A 27,746-nucleotide genomic window follows, 5' to 3' on the forward strand; every position below is an offset into this window, starting at 1 on the left:
GCCACCCAGTACCCCTATGCTAAAATAATTCATTTGTGGTCATTGAAATAATTTAAGAATATGAACCCTGTGAGCACAATGTAAAGCAGAGTTCAACTCAATACAGGGCCACAAGATAATAATGCTGGAACTGCCTTGATATTGCACTTGGGTGGTGTGGATAGCTATTTTAAAAAGTATCAAATGACATAAAACCAGTTGACATGTAGTGAACCCCAGCCACAAAGACTGTAGAGTCCAGTTTTTCATTCAAACAGATCTGTGCTGAAACTGGCCTAGGTAGGCAGTATACAAATGTGGCAACCAAACCCAGTACTATGAGTTTGGTTTGAAAATCTGTTTCCTCTTCGAACAGTATTTCCCATAGCAGTGACATCAGTGTATCACAGAGACTGCTGGTTTTATTTTAAGGGTTACGGTTGGGTTAACATAAGAAGAAACACAAAATGATTACTTGTATCACAACACAGGCACTGATGCACACTGCATTTGAACTGATGAGGGCAGAGATGCATCAATAGTTTGTTGAAAGATATCAATATTTATTGTGGTTACACCACTCATACCTGCTCGACTGATGACTTATCAGATGTACAGACAAATCTCACTTTTCTGCTGTATTCAGCAACACCAACTGAAGGATTTAATATTCAAGCCCAACCACCCAACCTTTTTATCAAGACTTACTTAAGCTTAGAGCTTAAAAGTTGGAGTTTAGGAAGGGCACATGAAGGCAGCATAACTGACTCCTCCAGGCAGTTGTCAGTTATGAACTCAACTGAACACTTCACTTTGAAGAGACAGGATCCGTCAACCTCAAGTTTACGGTTACAGTTTCAGAAGATAAGATATACCTCCTTATGCTGAAAAAAAACCTTTACACAGCAATGTTTCTTGTATCTCCCTCATCCAATGAATGTATTATTGCCCTCATTTGATCAACAGCATCCCCTGTTGGTTAAATGATCATGATTTGTAAGCACTGGAGCAAGGTTACTGAGGTTCTTGTTGCTTTTTTTCATTCATTAAAATCCATATGCAGCGCCTGCTCAGAGTTTAAGTCAATGCCTAAGGACAGGTAACAAATCAAATGCTAGACAAATGAAACAAACTGAGCCATGATAGCAGCAATTCAACTATTTGAATATTTACACTATCACATCACACCAAGGATATATGTAACCCTTTACAATGTAAACACATGATACAAAGACATTTTTTGAAAGCTAGAAAACAAGCTGATCTATCCAACAAAAAATGAAACAAAAAAACCTGCTTTCTGCAGCAAATACCTGCTTGTACAATTAAGGGTTCACTCACTGAACAGTTTCAAAACAGGTTTCCACAGGTGAATGATAACCAAGAGTTGCTTCTCTCTCTCATACACACACACAGACAGACACACACACACACACACACACACACACATACAAATAAACTGTATTGTAATTCAGCTGGAGAACTATGAGCCTGACAGTGAATGTGGAAACAAAAGACAAACCATCAGTAATGATTGTCCAAAACACAATGTGACATTATTTTTCAAAAGATTTTCAAAAGGTGAGGAAATATTAAGTACACCTAATGCTTAATCATGTCTGTATTTTAAGAAACAACATAATGTATGTGCACACAGTCAATGTCACACAGCTGCCTCTGCTTGGCCACTGAATGAATTACACCAGAATCTATCTCTGTGCAGTGAAATCGTAAATGGTGATATTCATTATTATGGACTCCAGCAAATATTTCCAACATAGAGTTAACAAAAAAAAAAAAACAACGAAGAAAAAATGAGTGTTGGTACGATGATTTTGTGAAGAGAAAAAAATCTGTCAAGTATACAGTGGGAGGTCTGGACTGCTTCTCCAGAGCAGTTAATACCATAAATGTCACTTTTAACATCAATGTCCATTGATTTCACAACAAAAAGGGGTGAAGTGTTATTGGTCTTCCCGTGTGTGCGCGTTTGTGTGTAAGTACACACACTATGGTAAAAGAATGTGTGTTTGTGGCTGAGGGTGTTATTGAGGGAATGCCTCATCTTTCATCAGCATGCGCGGGCTTTCCTGGTTGTCCATTCGACGTCTAGGACCCATCATGCCTATGGGAATGAACAGTAGGAAGTGTGTCATTCATACCATCCAATTACATGTTATTTAAATGAATGTTTCCTTCATTGCATCATTGATCACATTAATGTAAAGGTATAATAGAGACAGCAAATAGACATTACAGATTATAGTAATGATCTAAGCATGAATTTGTATGTTAAAATACACTAACATAACACTGAAAACTAAACAGTGCAATAGTTACAGTGAAGGCTGACCAATCCCTTTAACTGAAATGACAAAAATGATTTGCCATGCTGAAAACCTGGCAGGGTAGGAGGTCATTTTAGTCAGGAGAAACTAATTAAAACAGTGACAAATTTGAGGATCCCCTCCAGACATATTTTAAGACACATAAAAATCCTCTGCTTAGGATAATACATATTCTGACATGTCTTTTCCCCCCAAAAAAATGTTCACATACCTTGTGAAAAACCACTGAAATGACATCTACTCATTCTCCCTCACTGAAAAATAGATCATCTATGAATATGCAAATATTCTTCATTTCAAAAGTTTAAACAAACAACAAACAATGTTATTACTTCACTGTAAAGTCTCAGTGTATGAGTCAATTTTCACACATTGTATAATAAATATAATAATAATAATAATAATAAAACAAATCAATTCAGTAACAGTTGGGTACTTGACCTCAATTAGCTTTAAATTACAGTGTGTCCTATTTACAGCAATGTAACAACTCATTAACTGCACATACTGTAAAAAAGAAATGCACCCAAAAATAATCTCCCTTTGATACAATTAAGCGTATGAGCTCATAGGTACAGAAATGGGTATTAACTTACCAATGTTTAGTCAATTTGAGCATGCTGTTGTAAGTAAACTGATTTGAAGTATATTCAAAATCAGACTCTATAAAATGTGACTGTGCCTTTCACTGCAAATGTGCAAAAACAAATAACTACTGTAACTTGCAAGAGTGACATCAGATGGGGCTCACAGCATCAGATCATGTAGTAGATTAAATAACCTATCAAATGGGGTTAGAGTTAGGGTTAATAATATAAGTACTGTATCCTAAATAGTCTGTTAAATATGTTGCTCTATTGTCTTCATACTGTATGTTCTTTACTTTCTTCGCCCCAAAGATAAAACTGAGACAAGCAAAAAATGATCTACTATTTGACCCAGAATGTGCTTTTACTGGGACATTTAAATAATATTCCCACAAAAGTTATAATATATTTTACCAGGCTCAGTTCCCTTCAAATTTAAAAACAGTGATGACAGACGTTCACAAACATTTCAACTTACTGCTCTTATGCTTGAATGATTTGGATCTTCTGGGTGAGTTTGGATTCTGAGGTGGAAAAAGAAAATATATTTTGTTTGAGTGGATTCCAATAGTTCCAGAAAGTCAGGAATAATCAATTATATTCTCCATTTGTTGATATACATGTTTCAGTGAAGGGAATATTAAAAATGCTATAATATTCACTACTTTTAAATAGTAAAACCACAAAAGAAAATAGTAGGCTTTTTACAATAAACGTACCTTATCAGATTTCCTTTTCTTGGCTGTAAAAAAACCCAAAAAAACACACATATACAATTTTAGAATTAGAAAGCATTTGAGTATTTTTATACATGTCAAATTTCATGAAAGTATTAGCAATCAAATCATTCCACTGCCAAAAACAGGTAAAAAGCAGTAGAGTTCCTCACCTTTCTTTTCTGCCCCGTAAGACCAGTCATTATCATTTACGTCGTCATTATCCTCTTGGTCACTCTCCGACTTGTTGTTGGTGTTATTACCGGTGACTATTCTGTAAAAAAGGGAAGAACATGGCAATGACTCAGCATTACTCTCAACAAATAGCAGTTTGAATACAGAAAACACTCTTGTAGGATAGTTGTAGGAAAAGGCAGAGTAGTTATCTGCTATACTCTCGTACCTGCGATTGGCTATGCGGCTGCTGTTGCGTCCCATGCCCAGGCATTTCTCCAGGTGTGGGGCAAAACGTGAGGCAGCAATGCTCCGGCTGCAGTTGGGACATACACACTCTTTGTTTTTCCACTGGTTGTACACCTGGCCAAACACATCCAATCCCGGCTGGTCCACAATTTCTGGAAATTTGACGTGAGATTTAATAAACATTTTTGTTTTATAATGTAGTAGCATGAGTGGTTATGGATCTCATACTAGACAAACCAAGGGTAGTAAATGTGTTGTATTCCAGGCAACCTCAGTGCATAGGAAACAATATACAATATAATATATATTGAGATAACTTTGTTGTGATTTGGCGCTATACAAATAAAGATTGATTGATTGATTGATTGATATGTTTTCTGTCTTTGCAGTATCTATAATCATTGATATAAACAACTAACTGTAAAATCACTAAACTTTCCACTACCCTGATACATTTTTAATATTTCCCTGTGGTAGACAGAGTGACTTTGTGCTTACCGAAGTCCCTCATACTTTCTTGGTCCGTGTCATCCAGGAAAAAATAGCCCTGCTTGACGGCCCGGTGGACCTCGAAGCAAAGTCCAAGGCATGCATCCTCCACCAGGTCAGACAGGATATCCTGAGCTAGGCCCTGGCAGGGAGGGGTCAGGCAAACAGACATATGTTATTCATACCATCCATGGGTAGGCTCACAATTTTTCAAATCTGTATTAAAACAGTCAGGTGCCCAAATGAACATTGAAACATAATTACACTTGCTGTTATTATCCTTCCACTGCTGCTGAACAGGAAAACACTGCCCAAGGAAACTCAAAGAAAGAAATGTCTAACTCAGACAGATGAAGCCTCGTATCGACTTCAGATGAACTTTTAAATACATTTTTACACAAATAAACATTGTACAAACATCATAAGCATGTAAAGAGGGGATCTTTAAATGTGCAGTTCATTCAGGAGGAATGATTACAGCTAGCAAAACCTCTTTCAACATTCATATGGGCACATGATTGTTGTTTTAAGACTTGAAAAATAGTAAACCTATCCTTTAAACCAAGTTGTCTTATTCAAAAGGCTGATGTTATCACTGTCTGTTCTGCAGTGTGTCAGCAAATGTAATGTCCAGCCATTATTATACAGTGGCCTTGCTCCATCGTACCTCCAGCTTGCTGTTGTCCAGGCTGGACATTGAAACCTCCTCCATTTTCATTTGCCAGAACTAACAGATGAGCCGACGCTGCTGTGGTCATGCTGCAAGCATTGGCCAAAACAGGGCTGCAGTAGGAGGGAAACACAGTTAGCAACACAGTGGTACTGAATCATGTCTAACTAATGAATGTGAAATCAGTGTGTGACGCCTTGAATGGGATGCGGCTACTTACAACTGCACGTTGAACACTGCCAGGGATGTACTTCCCACGTTTACAACCTGCGAATATCACAAAAGTGAATAAGGTTGGGGCTGAAGCACTGCAACATCTCAATAAAGAGACACAGAAGGAGCCACGAGTGTAACACTGGCTTAATTTTCACCCTGCTGGCCCGAGCGTTACTGTCTAATGACAGTAGCTTAGCCAAAACCTTGCTGAACAAAACAAAGAGCGTGGCTATGAATAGGCTGGAGGAATTGAAAATGCCAAGAGGTTACAAGAGAGGCGGTGTTGCGGTTTAACGAGCGACCGTGTTAAGTGGTGACTTTGGGCCGAATGTGTCCGTGGTTGTCGTGGTGACGACAGCTGTTGAAAAAAAGAACAGAACATGTAGGTGCCCTCCTAAAAGCCTTGAATTATCTCACAATATACATGCCCACTCGGTTTTACCTTACCTTATATAGTTAAACTGCATCGCTAACAAAAGGCGTTCACGTTCATTCACATTGAAAGTAACCTCAGACAAGGTTTGAGGGAGAAAAGCTAGATGTAGCCTAGTTGGCCGGTTGAACGAGGTGAACAATGGACTAATAGGCTAGTTTTACACTTTCTAGCCACACATTGTGAAGCCGGTTAACTGGGTCAATATGGGCTGCTTACCAGTTGAGGATAACGGTGTAAAATCCCAAAATAGGGTACAGCTGCACTGCCTATTTATCCGCAATGGTTTGGTTCACACATAATAGAAACGTTACGTGGTGAATGCGTCTGCCTGATCTGAATTTAACTTGTGTAAATGGTTAGCAGAGTAGCATTTAGCCTATTGGTTAAAGTATAATTAACACGGCTTTTAAGAGGACACCTATGTAATCTGTTGCCGTCACTAAGAGCAACCACGACACATTCGGAGAGTCATCAGTTAACACGGTCACTCCTTACACCGATACACCAGTATCCGTCTCACAAAAACCACAGCACAGGATCAACAGAGGCTGCAGCTAGACATATACAATGTGTCAGACCGAAAGGAGTAAAGAAGAGACAATGTAACACATCTGTAGCCGGCTGAATGGTTTTGCTGTTAATTAAAGACGTACATTTGACTACAGCGAGGCTTGTCCCCCAGCACTGTTACTGCTGCACTGCGGCGATTACCTCTCCACTGGCCGCACAAACCGCGAATGAGGAAAAAACAACACCTGCTTACCAACATAAATCCCAATAATGAAGAATACTGCAATTACAGTACCGCGATTTTCATAATTGTGTTTATTTACCTATTTCGGCAGGCATCCATCTTTACATCAGAGATCAGACAAGAGCAATCGATCACAGCACGAGTTTCCACCAAGTGCTTCCTCTGCTGCACTGCCGGGTCTTTTCTCATACATTCACCATCCAGGCTAGCATGTGACTGTGCTTTACCCCGCGCAATGTGGGGTTAAACTGGCCTTTTGTTTGCTATAGCCTATTAAAGTCATTGTAAGCCATCGTACTGTTTAAAAAAAAAACCCTGGTCAGGTTTATCTGGTTAATTTTACTATAAAATCTCAAAGATGAATCATTGTTTGAAAAATACTTTTTTAGAAATATATCAGTCTGAAAACAACATTTATTAACATTTATGAAAAAGTATTACTTTTCAAATAGCTATGTTAAAAATACATAGTAGCCTATATTTTTACCATGATTTTTTTTTGATAAAAAGTTTCAAAGAAAACAAAACATCAACCCTGGAACAGTCTTCTTGTAGCCTTTATCCACAAGTAACATCTGATCTGCTTGAGGGCCCCCAGGGAAAAAAACAAGCAGCTGGTAATCCAGTATATAGTCCATGTTTCCATTCCTGAATACACTCAGCTTGGTTGTGTGGTCATTTGAACAAATTCATTTAGGAACAAGCACAGGGTAGGCATAACGTCAGCAGAATAATGGTCTTACAACATGACAACATTACAACAATTAATCTGAAGCTTGATCACTTTCAATTTTTAAGTGTTAAACTGCTGTGCTTCTCCCTCTTAATAGATTTCAAACATTGTAACATCATCATCATCGTCCTCCTCTTCTTCTTCCTCCTCCCCCTGCGGATTAGCAAATGTTTTTTTTATTAACATTTCATTTTATTTTTTAAATAATATCTCAATGACCAGAAGCAAGATGAAATGAACAAAAATATGAATAGATTAATGTTTTAGTATTCCAACCTCTTCTCCTTCATCACTGCTGCTGTATGCGATGTCTTCATCTTCTGAATCCTGTGTGAGATACAATAAACTCTTTAATGCAACACACTTTTAAATGCTGGTTGTGTTTTATTTTCAAGCATTCTATTAAATATATCCGAACACTCTTTCATGACACATAAGAGTTCACTGACTTTACAAGATAACTTTTACTATATGCTAAATTTGCATAAATCTAATAATTTTTAACGCTGTATGATTCATCGTTAACCCTCATCAGTATTTCTGTGAAGACACATTTATTTTAGACCTCAGTAATGCAACCTGTTTTATCAGAGCTTGAATATGTGATTTCAGATGAGTCTAATGTTTCATATTGAATCAAAACTTACTGATATTATGTGGATATCTGTGTTGTTAGTTTTCAAGTGTTTGTCATCAAGGTATTGACATTTCTGCAAAGACCAGAACATTATAAATTTCAGAAAACGGAAGAATAAAACATCAAAGCAACATTTATAAAGACACAAATAACTGATTCTTACACTGGGGTTACAGATCCGATAGTCTTTCTGTTCTGCTGTTGTCAACGTCTGAGGAATGTAGAGGGTGACACATTTAAAGAGACCTTCCAGTGGAAAGTTTAAAAGAAATCCATCTATTCTTAAAGGGAGAGAGCGAGAGAGCGAGAGAGCGAGAGAGAGCGAGAGAGAGCGAGAGAGAGCGAGAGAGAGAGAGAGAGTTTTCTTTATACCTTAAACCACCTCTGCAGCCTCTTTGTGTATTTTCTGAAGAGGTCATCACATTGATCCTTGTAGCGTTCCTTCTCCTTGTTAGGGAGGTCCTTCCACATGTGATGGATCTTGTTGAAGCGTTCACTTGTTCTTGGTAATTTGACGTTTGTTTTTTTCAACGTTTCTTTGAAGAAAATTTGATTGGCAGTCCTGTGAGAGTTAAGAGAAACTCAATTACACGTTTGTCCTCTGATGGACAACTGAGGATTCATTTTGCTTAAATTTTTAAAGAAAAGCTGGTTATCTTGAAGGGATGAATGCTGTTTGACTCACTGAGAGGGTATCTTTGGCTCACCAGGAAATGTCTTTCTAGACTTCGCATGTCTTTTATTACCCTGCATGTTATGGACAAACATTTATTTTTAAGAGGAAATCAATCCACCTTCAGTTTACATCAAAATACTCAACACATGCTTTGTCAAAGAGGTCACATATTAAATTTGAAGATAATTAAGATCATAGCTTTGCAAGCAGTAGTGTGCAATTGTAATAATAATAATGATAATAACAACAACAACATAGAATTAAAAAGGTGGAACCATGTGAGCTTCATTTGATCAGATATTGTATTCTATTTTATTAATAAACTCTTATTATATCTGTGTGTGTGTGTGTGTGTGTGTGTATATGTATATATAACTGTTTTAAAAATCATACGAATATTAAATTAACAGGCATCTAGGGGAAAGAAAAACTCAGATACACATGAAAATGTGTGTCATGGTCACAGGTCTGCTCTGTCACAGCCTTAACAGAGTGAGCTCATAAGGTGGACCTTAAAGAGAACTAAAACAGCCCGGTTTCAGACAGAGCCTAAACTAAAGGGGTGCATATAGGGCCAGTATAAGATAAATATGGAGTTTTTTAACTGTAGGTCATGCAAAGATATATCAGTAGACCTGAAAATGTACATGATACATCCCCTTTAGTCTTTATGAACCAACGGCAGATGTTCATCATATATGGTTGGCATGATGAGAAGAGGATCCTTACATTTTGGGTGTGTTCAGAAACCTTTTTCCTCTTCTCCCCATGAACAGGAGCATCTTCATACTGTTCCCTGTAAGACAAAGAATTTGTTTGACAATGTACTTACATGGGCCGACCTTTGGTCCAAATATAATGTTTACGTGATAATACCTGAACTTGTCCATGCTTCTGTCATATTCATCTTTTGCAAGCTGGTATTTCTTCTTATATTTAGCCTGTGTTTAGCAGGGAAAAAAGTCAGTAATTCATCATCTGAAGCCTTAGGCAACACCGAAAGAGAGGAAACACTGGTCTCACAATAGCCTCTCTCTGACTGTACCTTTTCTTCATATGGGAGTGCCTTGAACTCTTTCAATACCACCGACATTAGTGCACTTGGTTTCAGGTTTGGTTTCTTCTTATGAAACTTGGTGACGTTTTCCTTATAAAACAAGGCAGAGGGTGGCAATGGTGTTTTCGGGAGTTCTGGATGGATCTGCAGGAAAGATTACCCATTATAAAATCACCAAATCAAGCATATGGAATTATCGAACAGCCTTGGCTAGCAACCTTAAAAAAGGTCCAGTGGGTAAAATATAATGGCATCTAGCAGAACGGACTTGGCAGAAATGGAATATAATATCCCTAAGTATGTTTTAATTAGTGTATAATTAAATGAACAGTTGTTGTATTTTTGTTAGCTTAGAATGAGCTCTTTATATCTTCATAGGGAGCACATGGGCCAACCATGGTGCATCACTGCAGTAGCCCAGAGCAGACAAACCAAACACTGATGCTAGAGAGGGCCTTTCGCATTTTTCATAAGTTTTGTGGCCGCGGTAGGTTCCCTACACACTTGGTAGGGTAGGAGAGGGAAATTCACTTGGTTGCAATCTTTAACATCACCACTAAATCCTACACACTTTAAAGTCAGATCTCTGTCCTTACAGTGTAGGTCATTTTACTTAATCACATGTACTATCAACACACTATGTAACTGTCCAACAACACGGATGTCTTTGCATTGTTTCATCATCCTTTTGCAGATTTGTGGTGTTTTGCACCTCCCAATTTCACATTTACAACACAAAGTCATCAAAATCTTGATTGTGCTGTGCTTACCTTTTGGTTCTGGCTAGGATCAGAAATGACATCTTCAGCTTCAACGACGAGCTCTGTGAGGGTCCGAAATTTGCGCATCTAAAAAATAAAAACAAGAATTACATTTACTGTAACTAACAACATTTGTAAGACTGTATTAATGCAAGACAGATGTCCCTATTTACCCAGGGTGTCCTGTTGGTAACACGCTTAAGTGTCCATGAGTAAGATAAAATCAGTTTAAGATGTGTTTTGATCTGACTTTAGAGGAGAGCAACTGAAAAAAAACCTACTTAATATCGTAATACTCTTTAACTGTAGCAACCATTCTAACAGTAACACCGATCCTCAGACACCAACAAATAGTGATACGTTCATCACAAAATTATAAAACTTCCATCTGTAAATAACGGAATTCCCTTTGAAGGTTCTGGTTGCACAAATCAGAAATTCCTTCTCAATAGTGACACCTATGGATGTTAAGCTTGTATGCTTGGACACATGCTCATAGCGTGAGACTATTGTAGGTGATGGCTCCTGACTGGTGAGAGCAAATCCACACTGGCCGACCTGCAAAAATAATGTGCTAATCGACCACGCAAATCTGACCCAACCCAAATCATCTACAAATCGTGTTTACTTAACACAGTTAAGCCCAGTGAGCTGTGGCTTGGAAGCAAGAGGTAAGTTAAAGGGGTAAGTTATGTTCTGCTTTTGCTCAGGAGTTTTAGCTGTATGTGCTCGGGAGTGGGTGACTGGTCATTTTGTTGTGAAATGTGCTGTCATTGACGGCAGCAGTGTTGTGAGAACTATATCTATACTGTGTCCTGCTCATGCTAAAGATGACAATTCAAAGCCTTGTGACTTATGGAAAATTAGTTCTTTAATTCTGTACAGAAAAAGAGAGACTGACTTGCACACACCCAAGTGTGTAAAGATAGGCAGAGCTACAGAAGTCAAAACGCATACCAATGTCTCCCGTTATTTTCCACAACCCCAGCTTGCTCGTCACCTCATTCTCCCTTATCATACTCTGCTCCCAAACTCAGTTTACAGGCTGACATACACAATCGACAAATGCTGATATCTAATTCTTTAAGTTATGTTAATACCCATTTGCTCATTAGCAATAAAAAAGATTGATAAATGCAAATAGCTTTGTAACAGTAACATGATATTTGGTATCAAGTACTAAAATGGCAATATATGCTATGCTGGGGTTAAAATACTGTGGTGATAACATAGACTGAGAACAGGGGGCTCATTGGCCTAACATTTATTCTAGAATAGAGCAAAGCAATGGCCCCAAACAGAGTCATAAAGACCCATCATCATTGGCAAGACGACCAGAGTCCTGCAACAGATGGGATGGCTCCAACAACACAGCCCTGATCTCATCATCATAGATTCAGTCTGGGATTACATGAAAAGAAAGAAGAAACTGAGATGCTGAAATCCACAGAATAACTGTGGCAATTTCTCTGAGATGATTCATAACTGACTTGCCAAAAATGTAGTTGCCATTAATATTGACATGGATTTGTGAAGTGGGCATCTGTTGGGATTTGGTCGAAAGCCACAGCTAATAGCGGTGAGATGTTTTTTTTTGTCAGTTGAAACAGTATAATTAAAGTAAGACTCACCTTCCGACACATTTCATCCCACTTTTCTTGACATGCTTCAGGCGAGAAAGGGGGGAAAGCCACTTTATCCCAATCTACACTCTTTACTCCTTGGTAAAATACTTTCATTCTGTCTTTGTCTGTGATGTTGGTCTTAATTGTAGCCAGAAGCTTTTGAAGGTCTGCCTTTGTCCACTCTAGAGTCATGACACAGGGACAGAAAAAGGAGATTAAAACTGCAATATCACATGGCCAAAAACGAATATTGCACTGTTTATTGGACTGTACAAACCTGATTGTTCGGTCTCCATTTCAGCTTCACTAGATTCTCCAAACGTATCCTTCAGATTTCTTCAGTGCATTGGCTAGATATGCAGATGTTGAGTCTGTCCTGTGACTCCAGCAAACCAAACAAACTTGGCAGAATGAACGATATGAACGATATCCTGAAGATATTATACAGCCTATCAATATATCTATTGGTAACTTCTTGTTACCGCTACCTTCGTTGGAAGAACTAAAACACCACGCAAAATAATAAACAAACACTTCCTGTATCTTCTCAGCCGACATGTGTGACTCCCATGTGAATCCCCATTGATGGGTTGCTAGTGGGCTTCTTCTATTTATTTTTATTGGCTTTCAGGTGCATTTACCGCCACCTACCGGACTGGAGTGTGGAACAAGAGACGGTCAGAACTGGGGAAAAAATTCTATATCTTATAACCGTGTCCTTTACATATTTGATTAAAACACCCAATATAATATAATATAATATAATATAATATAATATAATATAATATAATATAATATAATATAATCGGATGGATCCTAAAACATCCAGCATTACAATGGAGCATAGTGCCACCTACTGTACGAAAGTGTGTACTTTCGTCACAAAATCATTAAAGAGGAGTTTTTCCACAGAAGACAATTTGGCGTGTCACAACCATAGACTGTATAAAAGAAACAGGAAAACCAAAGGTGTTAAAAGATAGCTGGTGCCCAAATTAACACGGAAAAAGGTTTTCCTCAGTGTAAGCACTTGTCCTGTTCATACTGACTACTATTACAAAATCCCCTTCAAATGCACTTTCAATGTAAATGATAGGAAAACTGTAATTTTGTGCAAAAATGCATTTAAAAGTTGATCTGCAGCTTAGGCTTATATGAGGCTTCAGCAGTCATATCAAATGCACATATGCCACATTTGACTTTGGTACTAAACAGACTATAAAAGACGATAACATTATAACACATCTACTTCATTTGTTTAATTTTGATGACTGAAGCTTCACATTGGCTTCAAGTGAACTTTTAAATACATTTTCACAGAGGGAGCACTGTGGATTTTGTCCTCCATACAGTGTAAGTGCATTATGAAGGGGTCTTCTAATGGTCAGTATGAACTAGAGGAATGATTATGGCAAGAAAAACCTTTTTCAAAGCTCAGTTGGGCACCTGATTATTGTTTTAAGACAGAACATCTTTTAATAACAAAATTAATAACTACCACTAGCACTAGAATATCCCAATGTTGGGTGATTCCATTAATCTATACATTATTACTAGATAACTTATGTGTGATTTTTATTGTTTTTTATTGTGTTGTTGTTTTTAATGGTGAGAAAAGACATGTACCTGCCATATTAAGATGATATAATTTTGTGCTATTCTGTTTTGAATGACTGCATTATGTAAAGCACTTTGCACTGCAATTTTGCATGAAATGTGATTTTCTCAGGCCTATTGCTCATGAGTTTAAAGTTGCTTTACAATGAAAAGTTCTCCATTATCAACATAAGAAATCAGATATGGAGATAATTTTTATCAATCCCTAAAGTGTACCAATTACAACTCAAACATTTTCCTAAAAGGAGACACTATGGAAAAAACAGTAATCTCTTCTCAATACATTAGTATTGATATATTGACAGGTGAAATTATGAATGTGATCACCAAAAGACAGAAAATATGGGACAACTTTGTACATGCAGGGATTTAAATTTTGTGGAGGATTGTTTTTGGAGGTAGTTTTTTATTATTTATGGAGAGATGTAAAGACCACAGCAACATTACACACAAAATTAGTTTTAACGACACACAAAAATTCAACATTTTCTGTTTCTCTGTATTGCTGCAGAGTGGTGTTGTTCTTTTGTTCTCCAGTGTTACCAGTTTGATCAACTTTTCTACACTTTGCTTGCATCATTGCCTTATAAATCATGTATTACTTAATTCAGAGTTTGGCCTTTCCTTAAGCAATTAAATACAGCAATAAATGGGGCGTTACAATATACATTTAATCATTGGTTGCTTTGTTTTTAATACAACAATGTGTCCTTTGTTGTGTTTGCATGACTGTAAATGTTTCTATTTCTTCTGAAAAGTTTGACCAAACAGCTGTTTCTGTTTTGTTTCAATATCCACATTTAAAATACATTTGCAACAGTAAAGTAAAATATCCATATATATCTAAAAATCTATATCTGCAGTTTCATGAAAAACACTCATATGTTTTTTGTGCTCATAGGTAGATGAAACATTCATTGGAGCCGCATATACATTTTAAAAAAATCCTTTGTTAAAATTAAATATAGTTGGTAGCTGTCACTGAAGATATCTAAGATTAAGATTAAGATTTCTTTATTGGCATTTCTCAGTACTCACATTCATTAAATTGAAAATAATCCTCTGTATTTGACCCATCCTATAAACACACACACACACACACACACACACACATACACACTAGTGGGCAGCAACAGTGCAGCACCCACCTCCAGTTTTTTTGGTCAGGGGCTCTAACAGGTGAATTAATCCTAACATAGAGGTCTTTGATGGTGGGAGGAAACCAGAGCGCTTGCCGGGAACCCACGCAAACACGGAGAGAACATGCAAACTCCACACAGAAAGGACCTGGGACAGCCGGGGTGTTAGAACCTGGGACCTTCTTGCTGTGAGGTAACAGTGTTGCCACTGTGCTGCCCTTCAAATGCCATTTACAATGGCATCTGAGATTCAAAATATACATCCTGCCCCGGCTCCTCCTCGAATGTTATCTTGGCATCATCAGCATCCAACTAAAACACAACAGACACAAAGGAATGAGCATTTAATATCCATACACAGTCACATGCCACATCCAATTTCGGGCTCAGCTACCTTTGTCTTACCAGGAGCTCAAGTGTGAATATTCACAAATGAAAAGTCACTTACACATTTCATTTCCAGTTCAGTGAAGAGGCGCCCAGTCATGAACATCCGAAGGGGGATGGTAAGGATGAGTATGAAGGGAAGTGCAAGGGACACCGGACTAGATTTCACAATCCATAGAGCTGCAAGGCACGATACCTGGATGGCCGTGAACAAGTGCATTCTTCCTGTGCTCACCTGTGTGCAAAATGTAACATTAAACAGATGTAGCTGTACTTTTGAAGCACAAGGGAGTTCATGTAAGCTCTGTTGTTCTCAAGCACATTGCTCTCAGCACCTAAAGTGGCATAACAATATGTTAGCCATCATGTCATTGGGAGATTCTTACTCTGGTGGCATATGGCTCATCGGGGTGGTATTTCTTGGGAACGAGCAGAAGCAGTATACGGTCCCACAGCTGGATGCCATTCAGTGAAGTAACTCCCATGTAGAGGAAAATCCCAAACAGGGCCGCCATGGGAATCATCTTGAGAATTGGCTCCATCAGGATAGAGAGACCTTGACACAAACAGACGCTCAGATGAAGGATTGTTTTCATGAAGATTGGTGTAAGTCTAATACTCAAGCAATAATAGAACAGCCAACTAAACATAAAATGAACTATGTGTAGAAGTCTAGACATGTTTGGTGATTAGACAACACCTACCAACCAACAATGCCACCACAATGCCACTGATCCTCTGCTCCAACACCTTCTCAATCACAGGTTTGGGTCCTTTGCTCATGACAGTAAGGGCGTTGGCATGAGTGACAGAACGCACTGTGGCAGCACTGAGCCATGGCACACCAAATATTGCACCAAGTCCTCCCATGCCCACTAACACAAGTAAATCATAGTGGAACCCAGAGCCCTTGACCATCTTCCTCTCAGGTTTGCTCACAATTAGGCTGGTGAGACATCAAAGAAATCAGATTAGATTTTGGTCTCAGACTTGATATTTAAAGTGTTGAGGGTTTTGCTGTTGAGATGTAATGACTCACGTTGTGATCTGAGACTCCAGGAAGATGAGGATGAAGACGAGTAGGGCTGGGACACAGCATGCAAACATCATCCACACAGGGAATGCCTGGTGCTCTCCAAAGGGGTTAATAAGCCAGCCTCTTTTGGCGGGATTGGACACCATCAGACCTTTGGGAACCACTAGTTTCTGTATTGAAAAAAGTTACAGAGTGATTGTGCATGTATTAAGTACAGAAACAAGACATAAAAGGATATGTTTTTTCAAGTCTGTCTTTAAACAATAGTCAGATGTCCATGAAACTTTGCAATTTTCTTTCTGTAATCATTAATCCTGTCCATCCTGACCATTAGAAGATCCCCAAATAACGGACTTAAAATGTACAAAATCCTTTTAGTGCAAATAATGTATTTAAAAGTTAACTTGAAGCTAATATTAGGCTTTAGCAATCCAAATCCTCTTTTTGTTAGTATATTCCACTGCAGTAGAACAAGAAGACAGTATACTGTGGAATATATCCACTTGCATTTACTTACTCAGATGGCTGGATGGCTGTTTTGCTTAAAGCGAGTAATATGTATCTTGTCTATCATCACTAACATTGTAAGCAAATTTGGAGGGGATCTATAATGGCCAGTATAAACAGGAAGTATGATTACAGCTAGCAAAACCTGTTCTCAATGTGAATATGACTATTGTTTTAATGATAGATTTGAAAAATTGTGAATCTATTCTTTAAAGCTAAGAAGAATGGACCAACCTGAGTGTAGGTGTCGTCAATGTTGTAGTCGATGACAATCATGAGGAAAATGGCAATGGGCACTCCAAAGTCACCCATCAGGCGCCTGACCTGTGAGAATTTTATATTTTATTGAATTGTTGATTAAATTGTTAGCAAAATATGTCCACCAGCCAACTCACCTTTCCAGGAAGAAAGGTACCATTCTTGAACTGCCGCAGAAAGTAGGCAATAAAGAAACAGCCGAACATGAGGCACATGGAGAGCAGGGCAGTGTTGGGGTACGAAGGATTAATAGTGTTGATGAAAACAGTTGTGTTGCCAGTAGAATTGTCATAGATGGATGTCTGCTCCACTCTTGAATGCCAGGGATTTTCTATAGTTGCATTCAGGTGGTCGTAGTTCAGAATCAGTGGATGGGCCTTGAAGATCTGGAGAGGTGTGAAGTAAGAAGAGTGTAGATGAGGAGTGATTACATTTTGATAAATTGCTTTGCAATGGAATAAATCAGATTTCAATTGGACAGATGAAATTCAGGCATGTGTAAAATGGGTAAAGATGTTTTACCCGCCCCAATTTGGCAAAGGTTTCATAAATGAAGATGATGGAGATGAGGATGGAAAAGATCTCCTGGGTGAAGCGGGAGATGAAGCGCACCATGAAGCTGCCCTCACAGGCCACAATGATCACCACAATGATGACCAGCCACACTCCAACCCACACTCGCCCAACAATGTACTCAATGTCCTGAGACTTGCAGAACTGAAAGGGGGAATGGCAGTGAAACCTAGGTTAAGTACAGTTTGAGCATCATCCAATTTTGGCATAAAATGGCAGCCAGTAAGTTAAAGAAGTTTTGAAAGAATTGATGGAATTTGCTGAATCATATGGTTTAATGACTAGACAGATGGCCTGGATGTGGATATGATTCATTGTTATAACTTACAGCAAAGAAAGCTTCCTCAAACACTAACAGAGGACCAGAGAAACCAATGACAAGGACAGGCTGAGCAGCAACAAAGCAGAAGATTATCCCCTGGATGCTGGTGGAGATGAGGAGCTCTGGAACGCCCATCATATTTTCCACCTTATCAGCTGAAGAAACAAAGACATGATTATAGGATCTATTGCATGAAACAGAAATACCACATGTTGTTCAAATACACACATGCATACCAAGCAGTCCTCCAAAGGTGATGGCAGGAGAAAGAGCAGCAAAGTAGATGAAGATGATAGCAGCAAGAACCTGGGCATCGAGAGCGTCTGTGATGTCGCTCTTGTAGTACTGGAAACGTCTCTTTACGTCTCGAATCATCCCCCCAAAGGGCCGACCTGTTCGGGCCAGGGGGTCTTCAGGTGGAGGCCCAGTAGAGATGGAAACTGGGGGAAACAATTTAAATATAAGATGAATATGCTATGAAAGATTACAAAAACTTGTTAAAATGAATCTCTACTGATACTGTAGTTATGAGCGTATGGTGGCAGAATAGGTCCTACCTTTGCGAGGTTTGCTGTCTAGGCGGAGCTTGGTATCGGAGGACTGAAGCCGGTCCTGCAGTAACTTCTTCTGAAAGCTGATGATGGAGCCAAGCATCGCCTCACTCTGGATCTCGGTGGGTGGGATGACAATGCTGCAGTCCATGAAGTCGGAGACAGCATCTGTCAGCTCACGAGCACTTTTTGCCTTAATTGCTGCCTGATTGAACACCTGGTGGGATGAGATGGAGAGAGTGGAGCAGGATGGGAAGGCTGATGATAGCAGAGTTGGAGAGTATTTTAAAAGTGTTACAGCCAAGTTTTGATAACATTGGTTCAGAGTTTGTGTCACAATTTGTGTTTCTTTCTTTGGAGTGTTAAAATACATGTATGCGTGTGATTAATCCTCTTCAGTAAGCAGTTGAACCATTAAAATAAAGAAAAAAGTGTATGTTTGTAGTACTATTGTAGTAGTTGAATCTTTAATATGGACTAATTTGTGACTCAACCTAAGTCAACCACTTGACCTTCTTCCGCTTTTGTATTACGCTGATTTAAACTGCTCTGCTCAACTTCTTTAAAAGTCATCAGATCTTTGGGAGATCATGTCTCTCATAAAACATCAGCACTCACATGTTGTAATTTACACTGTTTTAGAAAAAGTGTCAGCTACAGTAACTCACTTTATCAGCCATTAAGGCTGCCATTGCACGGCCAGTCTCGTGGTAGTCCATATCAGTTATGCTGGGGCCAATCAGAACAAAGACAAAGCGTACAGGTACTGGGGCCTCCAAGGCAGAGTCCAGCACCACGGCTTCCTTCAGACGCACAAACACAACTGTAGGATTTTCAAGGAAGTCCAAGGCTCCTGATTCAAAGACACAGAAATATTATTTTCACAGACACATAAATAGAAAATCCAAACACTCATGCACACTGAACACACATACTGAATGAAAGTATTGCAAACTGTGGCTCACCTACTAACACCATGGAGGCCTCAACGCGGTCTGATTCCTCCCTCTACAGGATAACAGAAAAATTCATGAGCAAATTTACTTGACTTCCCCACAGGATTCCTATTTTTAAAATGCTAAAAGAAAATGATGTCAAGATATTCTGTGAACCTGAAAATAACTGTACGTTACTGTAGGTTTTTATATTTTATTTGAATGCAACATCAAATCTATGAATTTCTTTGAAGTGTCTCTTTTCTTAGAGCATCACAGCTGAGTGTGAATACTTACCTGTGCATTGTGTTTGCAATAACAGCCTAAAAAAAATCCTGATATTTCAAAGATCAATTCATTCAGAAAAACAGAGTAAGGGACATCAGAACAAAAGGAGATGAATATTTCCATCTAAAGAGACTTCCAAAAACAGAAATCTCTAAATCCTTTAATCCCATGAATGACTTTCCAAGTGCTCTGATGCCAGGCGTCACTTTCACCTTGAAGTTCGCCATCGTCTCACTATTGTCACAATATCCTTATCAGCAATGATACAGCCACATGGATGATTTCATCAGTGCAAGAACTCACCCTTTCTTTGACTGAGAACCTCTGCAGGTCCATCCTATCAGTCAGGGCTTGGCTTTCCGGATCAGCTGATTGGCTGGAGAGAGAAGACGGCATGTGTCACTGGCTGCCATAGTAGACAAACTATTCACTAGTATTCCCCTGTATACAGTAGACAAAGGGAGTGTGTGCATTCAAACATCAACAACATATAGACTTCTGTATTTTAATTTCTAGCCAGATAATGATGAGTCCCTTGAAATATTTTAGCTGATATATGTATATTTGATAGCTCTTTCAATCATTAAAAACCCTTGACCCAGTTTATGTGGAAGTAAATAAAAGGCAATTGCAGTGTCTCTTTGCATTAGGAAAATAATTTAGGAAAGTTGAGGTGTAAGTGAGAGAAAAGGGACAAATAATGAAGAAATGAAGACAAGAAAACTTTTAGTGTAGATAACCAAAGTTGTAGATTATGGCATCAAAAGGAGTTTACACTCCACTATTACATACTTAATACATATTTGTTTTTTAAAGGTGCATTCCAATATATTTAGATGCAAATATCTTCAAATTTGACTTATGTCAGGCAAAAAACTAACAAAAATCATTAGGGTGAAGGTTTTTTTAAGTAGGTCTACTCAGGACATATTCAAGACTTTTTTGTGTCTGATCTAAAATTTTCAAAGTGGGAGGGATTGTGGTGACACAAGTTGGACCTTGGTTTTTTGAAACGTCTGGCTTTAGCTTTGCGCAAAAAGAAAACATCTTTAAGTTGGCTGGATGAACTCGGTGAACTCAAATGCCCAGTGATTTTTAATTCAAATTATCATAAGTTTTCATGTGGCTTTGTCAGATTATTACAAACCTTTGATAAAACAGTAACAGATTCTGTCCTTTTTGACGTTTTAAATGTGACCTATCCTGATCCTATCTTTGCAAGGTAACTACAGTTCATTGTTCAACTTTAATAAAGACTGCAGCAGACGAGGTGCTTTGGTTGTCAGACACAATGGCCCATAATTACAGGTTTGGCCCCCACAATAGCTCTGTTTTCTTTGTGCAATATACTGAAACGTCCCCCTCTTCCTTGCAGCACTGGATAACAGCAGCAGCTAAATACATAAATGTAGGTCATTTGTGTTTGAGTCACTGTTGGGTGATGTTGTGGAGGATACCTGCGGTTTTGTATCAGAGCTTTCAGCACACCTTCCTGATCTCCGGGCTTGATCTGCTTCTTGTTAACCAACTCGCTGACCATCTTCTCAGCGATGCTGGCCAGTGTCTGCTCCTCACAGTCAAAGATCGTCACACCTTGTCAAAGAAACAAGTTGGAAAGGAACATTCAGAGATTATCATAAATGGGCAGTGGATTAAGTGAGAGATGAGGTGAGACAGGTTCCAGGATTACATTGTGAAACATATTGGCAGAGAAAACAAAGGGATGCAGATGAGTGAGAAATTTATTTGCACCAAAAAAGCAATAATTAGCCAGTTGGAAAAACAATTGGAGGAAAAGAGCAACACTAACCTGTGTTCATGGTGCGTCGGAGCTCGATGAGGCTCTTGAAGGTGAGGTAGGAGACGTGCGAGGACCCCCACACGCCAGTCTGTGGGTCGTAGCTCTCCTCTAAACCCTGCCATCGGCCTGTCTCCTGCCAGTAGGCCTCCTGCTTCTCGTCCTTCATTATCTCGTTCAGCTCCACGTACACCTGCAGGCACAGAGGAGCACAAGGAACCCAGGCAAAAACAGTTGATGTGGACCTGAACTTGGGACACAGGCACAACCATGCTTTTGTCTGTGAGACAGAGAGGATGATCTAGACAGGGCAGGTGAATGAATAAAACTGGAACCTCCCACGAGGCACTCTTAAGAGGACCTACTCTAGAGCAAGTGTGTGGTTTCACTGGCCACTTCCTGATTGTTTGTGTGTGTCACTGTCAGTGAACCTGTGAATAACCCGATTTAGAGTATACAAGGCTCCTATCAAAACAAATTTAAATTCTTAATTCTTAATATTAAGTAAATTTGATTTATAATGTAGCTTATATTGAATCCAAACTACTGGAGGGAAAAAAATACTTAATATATATATTCAAATATTGAATCAGACTTGATTTTGGCTGATGCTTAACATTAACCATGCCTAATTTTGACTGAGATGTTTGAATTTCCAAAAAGAAATATTAATAATTTAATTTCTTATCAAGGGTAACTTGCTGGGAGTATAATACTAGAAAATCACCCTTCTGTTTGTTTGTGATTTCCAGTATTTTCTAGACGTACTTTCAGCAAACCTAACTGGATGTTCCTGAGCTTGCTGCATTTGTTTTAGGTCTTTCTTGCATGGTCTAAGCAGGATCAGATAAAACAACATTCATGCTTCACTAGATTACAAAAACAATCATGATATTTTGGGTGTTGACTTCCTGTGCAGCTACCTGGAGTATCACATGAAGCTAATGTCAACTCTATCATTTCTTGGCAGCACCATCGTGGAAGTAGATCAGGCTAGTGTGGAAAGGCGATGTCGAGGTGAAACTTTTTGTCTATATAGTAAACACAGAGGTGTCCTGGCTTAACAACCAGCAGGCGTCAGGCTCTGGGCCACTGCTCGTTTCCGGTATGGACATGACTGATGGCTCGCCCTGGACATGTTTGGACTGTCAATACATGTCGTGTGCCCAGAGACTGTGTGTGTGTATGTGTGTGTGCACACACACGCATGTGTATGCCCCTTACCTGATATTCTGCACTGGGGTTGGCGTTGGTGTTGATGTTCCAGGCAGCTGGAGCAGACACAATGGGTTGAGTTAAAACACTGCTTTTCAGCACAAAGACATTTTCCAATAACATAGCAAATCATTTTAATTAAGAATATGTTTCCCATGTTGTCTGTTAGTCTACCTAGACACGATTTTCAAAGTTTGAATAAGACTTGACATATAATGTCATTTGTGTGCTTGGATAGATTTTGGTAACCCAAAGTTAAAGTTTATCTAAATTTTGTTTGTTCAAAGTTTTAAATAGCAGTAAAGGATGAAGTGAATAAATGATTTATCTTATTTTCTGTACAATTAAGATTTAAGATGAATGGGGAGTATGAATTTGGTTGTTGATGGGATTATGTAAGATATCTCCAGAGTGTCTATTTTCTGTCAGATTGGAGAGGAGCACTGAAGTTGTCTATGACAACAGAATGATTTATTTCCAAAACACAGCTGAGCAAAGGTGTGGAAGATTCAGATTAGACTGATGAGCCACTGTCTACATTGTGTGTATGTGTGTGAGTGTTTGTGTGTGTGCATGTGTTCATGCGTGTGTGTGTGTGTGTGTGTGTGTGTGTGCATGCTTGTGTGTGTGTGTGTAGAAATGTGAAACAATGACAAATGTGCACATTGATATATACAAACCTACTCATATGTATGATGTATGTATATATATATATAGATATATATATGTGTGTGTGCGTGTGTGTGTGCGTGTGTGTGTGTGTGTATGTGTATGTGCAGTGTGCACATAGGTTAATGTGTTTGCAGATTTATCTTTGTAGGTTTCTGTGTGTCAAGTGTTTCAAATTGCCTCAAAATGACAATATATATATATATATATATATACATATATATATATATATATATTTATATATATATATATATATATATATATATATATATATATATATATATATATATATATATAGACAACTTAATCAGTTGGTTTTTACATATGAATACAGACACAAAGAAAAAAATAGAAAGACAGAAAATGAAGAGAAAGTGTAAAGACAGTGTGTGTCCAGTTGGCTCAAAATTGAACATTTTTCATCATATGTCAATATCAATATGTATGTGGGAAGAAAAGATGGCACATACACATATTCCTCTGCAAGTTAAGACATTTTTTGTCCCATAATTTGTGTGATTTTTTCTTCAAATGTAAGATCTTTTGACTCCTTCGTAGTTGCAGAAGTATATTTGAGCTACACACTGGTAATTGTATGGTAAACTTAATTGTGGTGTCTTAAAGAAATTTTGCCTCTTTGGCTCTATCTGTTCTTCTGACTTGTGTGTCACCCTGTGACTTTGATGACTGAGAAAATCTATACACACACAGAGACATACTGCTATACATTTAGCAATGAATGTTACATATCCTCCAGAGTTGACCCATATTATCAAGACAATAAAGATAAAAGCTTGAATGATCTGCCAGGTCACACTTTCTGGAAAACTGCTGCAAAGCTTTGTGATTTAGACATAGAGTAATTTTTTACAAACAGAATATCTTGCGTTAACCATGACCAAGACAATAATGCTATGTGTGCAGTTTCCAAGAACTATTTAAACTACAAAGTTAGAACTTTACTTGTAAAACTGCACAAAAGCCATTCATAACTGAAGCAGAAAAGGTGACACTTACCTCCTGCAGGCACTCGCCCAGCTGACAGCAGTGACAAGTGACTGACCCCAGAATGGCAAAAAAGCGTGACTTTATAAACACCACCTCTTTAAAGCTGTATGTGTGGGTGCATGCTGCTTGATAATGGGTGGGACTAACACTTGCACACACAGACACACGTGTACACTCTAATTCGCCGTCTCCCTGGCACACACATCCAACAGAGCAATGTGTTCTGGTCTCACCCATAATATTGATAGTAAATACAGTTACTTGGTATGTGCAGAAAACCAGTCGTACTGTGTCATTATCCAACCCGCATCTTATCACATTTAATGTCTGTGTTTGGAGAACAACAAAGGCTTGGATTTCACTGCCACACCTTCCTGCTCACCTTCAGTATCACCAGGGTAGAGAAGCAAACTTTGGAGAAAGTTGTTTTTTGTCTTTTCTTCTTCCTCTCCCTTTAAGATGGTGCACATGTCATATCTGTCCATTGCCTGGAACTGAGGTCTGTGACATGACAAGAAAAGAAGGAGCCAGTTTAATTAGTTACCTAAAGATTGCAATGATGCTCCTGACAGAAAAAACATAAGTTGAAGTGACTTACTGTCTGAAGGGGACATAAGTGGAGCCCTCCTGGTCATTTGTGCTCTGTTAGAAAAAATTAAACAAATGAAATCACATTTAATCATATTAATCCTCTTTTTAACCTCTGATGTCATTTACTGTAGATGTTCTATTCATTTAGGTGGTATTCCCGTATTGTATTACGTCATAAAGTTAAATATTTCAAGAGTCAAATTTGACAAATCATTATCAAAATTGACGCAGGCAACAGTCAAGGGATACCCTGACTGCTGGTCCGTAGAATTGGTCAAATTCCAAAAATGCTGGACCCTACCTTACTCTACTCTATAGAGCCACCAAAGCCATTTTAAAACTGTCACAGGCTACAACATATTATAAACTAAACTGCAAGTGTAGAATCTGTGGAATTCCCTTTTAAATGTCAAAATCATAAAATCTCTCTCTCTCTTTAGTCTAATGTCCTTAAATGAGTATGAATGTGTGTGTGTGTTTGTGTGTGATTTCACTTACAGTCCTGAGCACGTTAGAGGCCATTATATCCCTATTTAGTTACTCTGCCTCCTGTTGATAAGTCAGCAAAAAAGGCAATTACCATAAACACAGACAGTAGCAGTATGCCATTCAACTTTGACGACCATCAACATTAAGATGAAGTCATAGGTGAGTAATGGTGAAACACTCTGTAGGACTACTTTAACACTCTATACATCCATGTGTTCTTATAGCAAGCTACACACTGTATTGCATGCTGCCTTTGGCAGAGATTTTATCTGATAAAAATCGCATACACATATGCTGCATGCATGCACTGACACATGCATGACTGCACAAATGCATACATATACTATCCATAATCCCACACACATTTTTTCATCTGTCTGATAAGAAATGATACACTAAATGACAGACAGGAATTATTTAATAGAAGGTTAAAATCGGGTCTTTATATTATTTTATTATATTATTTGCATGTGCCCAACACATGACAACCTTGTACAATCTACAACACGTATTACAACTTGGTCTTTACATATTCAAGATTTCGTTGATCTTTCAGCAGTTCACACATTTAAGTAAGTATATTTCGTAGTTTTGTCTTTGAGATATCAGTATGCTGTAATTGTCAGTACTAATGCTCAGTAAATGACACCCTTCAAATGTTTATTGGTATTCTGATTAATACTTATACTGATTTTGAAATGTTCCCTTTCTTACAACAAGATTTCCCATGTTAAGTGGTGAAAGTTGCAACACTGCAATATAAAATACTCCTTTACAAATAAAAGTAGTTTAGTTTTACTAATAGTTTTGTTATCAAAATATAATATATATCAAAGTAAAGCTCTCAATGCAAAAAAATGCCACTCATGAATGTTATACTTACTTACTTATGCATACATGTGTAAGTTGCACATTTAGTGCTGTAGATGGTGGAAATTGAGCTAATTTTATCAGTACTTTATAAACTATATAATAGTTATATACAGCATATTTCCATGTAACATTTTAACATGTAAAGTAATTAAAACTGGCAAATAAATGTAGTGAAGGTAAAAGCATATTACATTTCCTTCTGTATTGTTGTGGAGTAGAAATGTAATGATAGTGGCATGAAATGGAAATACTTAAGTAAATCTATACAATATCAAATTTAGACAAATATTCCAGACAATGTGACCTGATTTTGGCCATACATGCAGTTCAACACATTCAACAACCTAATATCTCTTCCATTTAAGTGTGTACCATACAGGTATTGAAACTGTAAACTGTAAATATGGCAGAGGACACACACATCAGCAGCTTATAATGAATAATTTTGAAAAGCCAAATTGTATTAAAACGTATAATTGTGGGTTGTGATCAACTATATTGGAAGTCATTGCTTATAGATATAATGTTTATATGTATGTATAGCATTACCTTTAATTAATAGTTCATATAGTTTAATATTAACCAAATTCAAGAATCAGTACATGATGTGACACGAAAAGTAACCTTGATTTTCCTAAATCTGTCACTCATGATAATGACAGTAGAACTCGAAATAGTTTTTCATGCCGTTTGGATTGAAGATAAATTGGCTAATTAAGAAATAAATAAATCAAGTCTTACCTGTGGAGACCTTTTCCAAATAATGTTGAGACAGTTTTCTGGGTTCTCACATGCACAACAGTAGAAACCACCCACCCTGAGGTGCCCCTTGTCAAAACTCACTGTGACCCACTGATTAGCAATCAGGATGTTCAGAAGGAAACTAACTCCAACACAGTCAAGGACCAGAACTAAGAGGCTCTAACACCAGTGATCCACCCCTCCCTGACTCGGACAGCTGTGAGATAAAAGCTGTCCAGGGGCTCAAGGATGCTATCAGCCATCAACATTTGGCTGACACAAGGGGCTATCCTGCTGAAGATGACCCCTCCCTGACCCACCACCACACCCAACGAGGGGCCGCAGGTAGATGCTCTTGCCTGTAAGATAGTGATGTGAAAAACAAAAAGCCACCATGCTGAGGCGATGAGAAAGATAAATTAAGTTTGATCATCTTCAATAGGTTTCTTTCTGAGGTGCCAGACAGTAGGATGGAGAATGAGGTTTTACCATAGATTCCATAGTTATTGATCAATGAGACAGTGGTGAAATAATCCAACAATGGAAGGGACTTGGTACTGAGATTTGACACAGATTAGCAAAAACTCTCCCTACCACAGTTGCTCTATGTGCATAGTTCTGATATGACAACTCACAGGCTTA

The 27,746-nt window shown here is 38.3% G+C and overlaps 3 protein-coding genes across 4 annotated transcripts; all 3 read right to left on the reverse strand.

Annotated features, from left to right (window-relative positions):
* Positions 1-954: 954 nt before the first annotated feature.
* On the reverse strand, positions 955-6,713 carry atxn7l3b (ataxin 7 like 3b). Of its 2 annotated transcripts, none has more exons than XM_053341766.1 (9): positions 6,698-6,713; positions 5,433-5,479; positions 5,210-5,325; positions 4,552-4,684; positions 4,034-4,205; positions 3,804-3,904; positions 3,634-3,656; positions 3,393-3,438; positions 955-2,104 (listed from the first exon to the last, which is right to left on the reverse strand). In XM_053341766.1, exons 3-9 carry the CDS (start codon positions 5,258-5,260, stop codon positions 2,025-2,027), a joined length of 606 nt encoding a protein of 201 aa, XP_053197741.1. In that variant the 5' UTR covers positions 5,261-5,325; positions 5,433-5,479; positions 6,698-6,713; the 3' UTR covers positions 955-2,024. The 2 variants fall into 2 exon arrangements, with proteins under 2 accessions (XP_053197741.1, XP_053197740.1); XM_053341765.1 differs by lacking the exon at positions 6,698-6,713 and adding an exon at positions 6,518-6,652.
* On the reverse strand, positions 5,735-12,673 carry LOC128381113 (nucleolar transcription factor 1-like). Its single transcript, XM_053341065.1, has 13 exons — positions 12,385-12,673; positions 12,114-12,289; positions 10,492-10,569; positions 9,710-9,865; positions 9,541-9,605; positions 9,394-9,460; positions 8,674-8,735; positions 8,361-8,550; positions 8,152-8,199; positions 7,999-8,061; positions 7,628-7,678; positions 6,518-6,582; positions 5,735-5,786 (listed from the first exon to the last, which is right to left on the reverse strand). Exons 1-13 carry the CDS (start codon positions 12,401-12,403, stop codon positions 5,735-5,737), a joined length of 1,092 nt encoding a protein of 363 aa, XP_053197040.1. The 5' UTR covers positions 12,404-12,673.
* Positions 12,674-15,094: 2,421 nt separating this feature from the next.
* Positions 15,095-21,705, reverse strand: slc4a1b (solute carrier family 4 member 1b (Diego blood group)). Its single transcript, XM_053341976.1, has 16 exons — positions 21,531-21,705; positions 21,178-21,313; positions 20,024-20,096; positions 19,463-19,505; positions 19,166-19,350; positions 18,504-18,714; positions 18,183-18,386; positions 17,953-18,101; positions 17,574-17,768; positions 17,189-17,437; positions 17,028-17,117; positions 16,290-16,456; positions 15,955-16,196; positions 15,637-15,806; positions 15,312-15,485; positions 15,095-15,175 (listed from the first exon to the last, which is right to left on the reverse strand). The coding sequence occupies exons 1-16, from the start codon at positions 21,685-21,687 to the stop codon at positions 15,095-15,097; spliced, it is 2,526 nt and encodes an 841-aa protein (XP_053197951.1). The 5' UTR covers positions 21,688-21,705.
* Between the last annotated feature and the right edge of the window lie 6,041 nt (positions 21,706-27,746).

The sequence above is a fragment of the Scomber japonicus genome, chromosome 20 (assembly GCF_027409825.1).
Source record: "Scomber japonicus isolate fScoJap1 chromosome 20, fScoJap1.pri, whole genome shotgun sequence".
Classification (NCBI taxonomy): domain Eukaryota; kingdom Metazoa; phylum Chordata; class Actinopteri; order Scombriformes; family Scombridae; genus Scomber; species Scomber japonicus.

Coding starts and splice junctions, on each gene's coding strand:
- atxn7l3b (XM_053341766.1), bottom strand. CDS start 5,260: ATGAAAATGGAGGAGGTTTCAATGTCCAGCCTGGACAACAGCAAGCTG. Junction 4,206..4,551: donor AGAAAGTATGAGGGACTTCG/GTAAGCACAAAG, acceptor TCAAATTTCCAG/AAATTGTGGACCAGCCGGGA. Junction 2,105..3,392: donor ATCATTCAAGCATAAGAGCA/GTAAGTTGAAAT, acceptor TCATTCCCATAG/GCATGATGGGTCCTAGACGT.
- LOC128381113 (XM_053341065.1), bottom strand. Junction 8,736..9,393: donor TTTCTGAACACACCCAAAAT/GTAAGGATCCTC, acceptor CATAACATGCAG/GGTAATAAAAGACATGCGAA. Junction 8,062..8,151: donor ATCGGATCTGTAACCCCAGT/GTAAGAATCAGT, acceptor TGGTCTTTGCAG/AAATGTCAATACCTTGATGA.
- slc4a1b (XM_053341976.1), bottom strand. CDS start 21,687: ATGAAGGACGAGAAGCAGGAGGCCTACTGGCAGGAGACAGGCCGATGG. Junction 18,102..18,182: donor CACCTTTGGAGGACTGCTTG/GTATGCATGTGT, acceptor TTGTTTCTTCAG/CTGATAAGGTGGAAAATATG. Junction 17,769..17,952: donor TTGAGGAAGCTTTCTTTGCT/GTAAGTTATAAC, acceptor TCCCCCTTTCAG/TTCTGCAAGTCTCAGGACAT.